The sequence below is a fragment of the Malus domestica genome, chromosome 02 (assembly GCF_042453785.1).
Source record: "Malus domestica chromosome 02, GDT2T_hap1".
NCBI lineage: Eukaryota > Viridiplantae > Streptophyta > Magnoliopsida > Rosales > Rosaceae > Malus > Malus domestica.
Genome location: NC_091662.1, coordinates 8813267 through 8819293, shown reverse-complemented (window position 1 = coordinate 8819293; position 6027 = coordinate 8813267). Strand labels below are relative to the sequence as shown.

At 36.8% G+C, this 6027-nt stretch overlaps 1 protein-coding gene across 1 annotated transcript; it reads left to right on the top strand.

The window, feature by feature from the left end:
- The first annotated feature begins 531 nt into the window (after positions 1-531).
- On the top strand, positions 532-5746 carry LOC114820014 (MLO-like protein 8). Its single transcript, XM_029089859.2, has 15 exons — positions 532-1202; positions 2072-2129; positions 2237-2445; positions 2531-2647; positions 2820-2880; positions 2993-3081; positions 3226-3300; positions 3380-3468; positions 3577-3626; positions 3728-3768; positions 3848-4021; positions 4539-4574; positions 4676-4743; positions 4890-4950; positions 5180-5746. Exons 1-15 carry the CDS (start codon positions 1008-1010, stop codon positions 5579-5581), a joined length of 1725 nt encoding a protein of 574 aa, XP_028945692.1. The 5' UTR covers positions 532-1007; the 3' UTR covers positions 5582-5746.
- Positions 5747-6027: the final 281 nt, after the last annotated feature.

Here is a 6027-nt window from a genome sequence, read left to right as displayed (position 1 = left end):
TTAATTTTTTTCACCAATAAATAAACGCCATCTTTTACATATTATTTGTGACACGATCAATCGGACTGTAAGAAAAAAAACCCTTTACATCATGTATTCATGCATGCAACACTTTTTTGCTAATATATGGATGGAATGGAAAGGTATGTATTATAATTAAAAACCCCCACTTGCCTGCAGGATCCGATCCTCTTCCTCTAAAAAAGGAAAAGAGAAAAGATCTGATCATTGATGCCATTAGTTTAATCACCAAGTTGGTGTTCTTCTGGTCCGAATTGGTGGGTAATAAACTATATAATTATTTAATAAGTTGAAAATATAATATAAATTACAATTATCCACGCTTTTCCATGTCATTTTTCTGTTTTATTTTTTGTTTTTTTCACGGCTGCCAAAGGGGAAGACCTGATTCGTCAGCCAGCCAGCCAGCCAGAGAGCAGTGCACCAAACCGAAGAGGTAATCCCCGAGCCCAAAGCGTCTGTCCTCAGCAACTCACCTTTAATTACATCGATTCAAACAATAAATTTGTCCTTAATTCAGAAAAACACTGCCAACTTTTTTAATTAATTTGCTTAATGTTTTGTTTAACCGGGTATTTAAGACAAAACAAAACCCTTTGGTTACTATTATTTGCTCTCATCCTTTCACCAAATCAAAACTGCTGCTGATTTAAATAAAAGGAATTATTTAGGGAAATGGGGTTTTCTTGGTCAAGAACATAATCCAAAAAACCGTGTCCAAATCACCAACTCAGCATTCTCCATTGTTCTTAAAGCCCCAGTCTTCAAATTTCCATCTCTGCAGATTACGCATGTTAGTGTGTGGTTTAGAATATCGTTTTGTCAAAAAAATAAAAATAAAAAATAAAAAATAAAAGCCTTAAATCTTGAAAATCCAGAAAGGAAATACATTTAAGTCACCATCTTTCCAAATATTAGGTTGCCCAGATTGTTCAATCACAGACCAGCCGCCTCTGTTCTCTCTCTGAAGCTCAAGATTCGAAAAGATGGTGCCTTTCTCTCTGCTGGGTGTGAGCTTATGCCTTGTTGCTGGGTTGCTGGATACAGCCATGGGAGCAGGAAAGACCACCTCGTACTCGAGGGAGCTCGACCGTACACCCACCTGGGCTGTTGCTGGTGTCTGTGCTGTTATCATCATCATCTCATTGGTTTTGGAGAAGGTCCTGCACAAAGTTGGAATAGTAAGTTTAATTTCTCTGTAACTGCAGTTAAACAATTTACCCTTATTAATTTTAGTCCGTTTGACTGAGTAACTGGTTTTGTTCACCTAGCTGCCATGGTTAATTTTCTTCAAAATTTTGGATCGCAGCTCAAGTTTTCTGTGTGCTAGCATAGTTTGACTTTCTGCTATATCAAAGTAGATCAGTGATTTTTGCATGGTTTAGTTTGTTTCTTCCTCTGGAGTAGGAAATTTTGCCACAATTGACTATGCTTTCTGTTTTTTCTGGGAATATAAAATGAAATATTTATTACATTTTGTTTGAAAGAGAAAATTTAAAATTGCTAAGGAACTTGAAAAAACCGAAATTAAAATGATAGAATTTTATTTTTTAAAATTTGTGAATTTTCTTGTTTGGTTAATAGAAAAAAATTGTGGAATTTGAATACGGATTTTTTTTTTTTTTAACTCTTACTCATAGAAATTTGAAAACAATACCTATTTACATGGAATTTAAACTTGGGAATTTGAAGTCCCAAATTTCAAGTTTTTTATCCATACAGAAATTATAAATTAAGTTGTTTAGTGGAAAAGAAAGTGTGAAATGCTTGAATTTGAATGAAAGGGAAAAGGGTTCATATCAATATTTCTTAATATATTTAATCTTACATATTTATCTGCTTGATGGTGGTATCTTGTTCAATGTCATGGCTGCTTATGAATTTACAATTTTACATTTACTTTTCACATTCTTTCATTTTCGGTTTTGTTTCAGTACAAATGCTTACTTGAAACCAGGAACTTTATGTGTTAAGAACAATTTGCTAATTTGACAGTGTGGCTTTACGCTTCTTTTGATTTACTTCTTAATTAAAAAAACTTTCGATTCAGTGGCTTACAGATAGGCACAAGAGAGCGCTGTTTGAATCTCTTGAGAAGGTTAAAGCAGGTAACAATCATGGTTGTCCATGAAACTGATTCAATGGTTTCTGATTTGAAACTTTGCAAGAAGTATCAATTTATGGATAGACATTTGACTTTGTGAAATTGTTGCAGAGTTGATGATTCTAGGTTTTATTTCGCTGATCCTGACTTTCGGGCAGAGTTACATTGCCAAAATATGTATTCCACTCAATGTTGCAGACACTATGCTGCCATGTAGAGTAGATGATAAGGAGGAGGAGGAGGAGTCAACTAGTCACCGGAGACTCTTATGGTACGAACGCAGATCTTTAGCTGCTGCCTCTGATTATAAATGCAAGACTGTAAGTTCATCTTCTTCATCACCACTGAACTTCAGCAGTTTTATTTACAATTGAGAACTGGTCATAATTTGATTTTTGTTAACAGGGATACGAGCCACTTATAACAGTTAATGGATTGCACCAACTGCACATCCTCATATTCTTCTTAGCCGCCTTTCACGTGCTATACAGTCTTATCACGATGCTGCTCGGGAGGCTAAAGGTATAGCAATTAGCTGGATATCAGCATATGGATTCTCTTGTGCTCTTTTGAAACTAACGAACTTGAATCAGACTATGTTTCTTGTTAATCAATCTACCTTACTACGCTAAAAGTTTTATTAACTTTGCCTTGAATGGTATATTCCATATTTGCTGAATGCTTCTTTGTACAGATTCGAGGCTGGAAGCATTGGGAGGCAGAGACTTCAAGTGATGACTATGAGTTTTCCAACGGTATATCAATCCCTTGATGCATACATACCCTCGTCAAATACATATTCTAATATCATGCCTTGATAGCGAAGATCCATGTTGGAAGCTAAACTTGATTACGTTTACTTGGCAGATCCTTCGAGATTCAGACTTACTCACCAGATATCATTTGTTAGAGCACACACCAGTTTCTGGACTAAGATTCCTTTCTTCTTTTATTTCGTAAGGCATCTTCAACTCAATTTTTTATTTTTGCTTTTCTTTCCTTTTGACTTACCAAAATACCTCAGGTTGGTAATCTCAGGGTTTTTGGATTCGCTCTCATAGTATATGTTAAAACTGAGCTTCTTATAACATGTTTTGCAGGGATGCTTCTTTCGACAATTTTTTAGGTCTGTTAGTAAGGCTGACTACTTAACACTGCGCAATGGATTCATCACTGTGAGTTTCATCAGTTTTACAAAATTTCAGAACCATATTGAATGTGACATTTCAATTTATCGAAATGCCAAATGTACAGGTCCATTTAGGTGCAGGAAGTAAATTTAACTTCCAAAAATATATCAAGAGATCATTAGAGGATGACTTCAAGGTCGTCGTTGGGGTTAGGTAATATCAAATTTGTTATCTGCTTCTTATTCTATCACCAGCTATATTTTACTAGAAAATCTTACCTCGTTTAGTTTGTCCTGAATTATTTCTTCATGTCGTTGGCAGTCCTCTATTGTGGGCATCATTTGTGATCTTTTTGCTCCTTAATGTTAAAGGTTAGCTACTTCTTTCCGAGAAAATCCTTTTGCAGAATAGTATTATAACTTTATAGTTCAATTTAATCGACTGACTTTGCTGTATAATAATGTTCTTTCAGGATGGCAGGCACTCTTTTGGGCATCCTTGATCCCTCTCGTTGTAAGAAAGCGTCCTTCATTAGAAAATTAATCTGGTTTAGTTTGAAAACTGTAGTTTCTGACAGTTTGTGTAATTGCAGATAATTTTACTCGTTGGAACAAAACTTCAGGCCATCCTGACTAAGATGGCCATTGAAATTGCAGAAAGGCATGCTGTGGTTCAAGGGATTCCTCTAGTACAAGGATCTGACAAATATTTTTGGTTTGGTCGGCCTCAATTGATTCTTAATCTTATCCATTTCGCGCTGTTTCAGGTATTGGATTGCCTTGTCTTTGCAGATTCTAGATTCGGGATTTAATCTTTTGTTCGAATAGGATCATCTTAAATACTTTCTTGAATGAAGGTAGATAATGGCGTTATTGTTTGCTGGAAACTTTAGTAAAGAACATCCCGATCTTAAGAGTTGTTGATCTGGTGTTTAAAATGATCTATTACACTCTATGTTCAATTTTCAAACAAGTCTTCGTCTTTTTTTTAGTTGAGAGATTGAAAAGTTTCTGTTAAAACAGATCCTGCATGTTTGTGGCTGCATAATTTCAGTTCGGGTAGATGTTATGCACTTTAAACAGAAGAACACAAAAGTATTCATCCTAAATTGTTGCTACCAGATATCTGTGAACCGGTGTTAATAAGTAGTCAATATCTAAATCTTGTATCTGACCTGCATTCCGGCCAACCTCTGAATTTGTATGAATTTCTCGAGAGTTATGTGTTGATTTCTCTCATATTTTCTTCTACTGGTCGTCTAATCGGTATTCTGGTATGTGCAGAACGCATTCCAAATTATATACTTTTTCTGGATATGGGTAATGCTCTGTTCCCACTTACTTCATATTTCTTTCACTCTTTGAATTTTGAAGTGCACTTCATGTCGAATACTCAAATCTTGGATGAAACTTTGCTGCAGTATTCATTTGGGTTGAAATCTTGCTTCCATGCCAATTTCGAGCTCGCAATCGCAAAAGTAATTCTCGGGTAAGCCTTTTCTCCCTTGATTTTTTATGTTCTTGGCTGGCTCTAACTGGAGTCGTTTGCTATACTATTGATTGGTGAGGTCAAATTGGTAAGTATATATATATTTCGTTGGATTGATATGTAATTATATGCAAACAATTTTGCAGGGTTGGTGTTCTATGTTTGTGCAGCTACATTACACTTCCTCTGTATGCCCTTGTAACTCAGGTATTATTTTCGTATATTTTCTCAGTACTCGGTTTATCCAGGTGGTAAAGTCACTAGAAATTTTACAGGGAGGCATGGCATCGAGCCCTCCACCACCCCCGGGTGTCAAGATGCATAGTGTCAAGCACTAAAAATCTTAGTTCTCTTATTGAGTTTTTTTTTTCCCGGTCCAGTCTCTTGCTTTATACGATTGAACTTGATGTAAAATTGTTGTGGCGAACGTTTGCAGATGGGTTCACACATGAAAAGGTCCATCTTTGATGAACAAACATCCAAGGCCCTTAAGAAGTGGCACATGGCGGTGAAAAAGAAGACGCACGGAGGCAAGTCCCCTACCCGAACCCTAGGTGGTGAAAGCTCCACCATTTCAACGATGCGCTCCTCTACCTCAGGACACACGCTGCATCGCTTCAAAACAACTGGTCACTCAACTCGCTCAGCCACCTTTGAGGACCATGAGACATCTGATCCCGAAACTGATCCTCAGTCACCTTCATCAACAACACACTTGATTGTAAGAGTGGATCAAATTGAGCAACAAACCGAGCTAAATGAACCCCACGACGGGGAACAGACCAATATTCCAGATGATTTCTCGTTCATCCCACCTGCCCCGGGTAAAGAAACATGATACCAGGGAGAAATATTAGAATGATTTGAAATGCAGCTACCTGTAGTTGCATATTTTGTACATTAAATTTCTTGTTTCTACGTTACTAGATATGTTAGTCAACAATTCATTTTCTTTGTACTGGCCTGATTTTGCTCAATGATTTTGATATACTGATTTTCAAAACCCTTCCCAGTATGTTCCCAATAACGTCTCCAATTCACGATCCAATATTTCTTGTCGAGATTCTAAATTTGCTCGCGATTCTGGCTTTGATCCTTGTTGAAATGAGTACAAGGTACTCTTAAGCACGTTGGGTTTGCGAAACAAGGAAAATTCGAAAAATTTGAGACCTGAATGCGAATGGACACTTTTTTCAAGTGTTGAGTTGCAGATTTTTACATTAGGCACCAGTGAATCGAGGGAAGTGTTAAACCCAAGTCTCCTTGGGACTCAGCTTGCGGCCC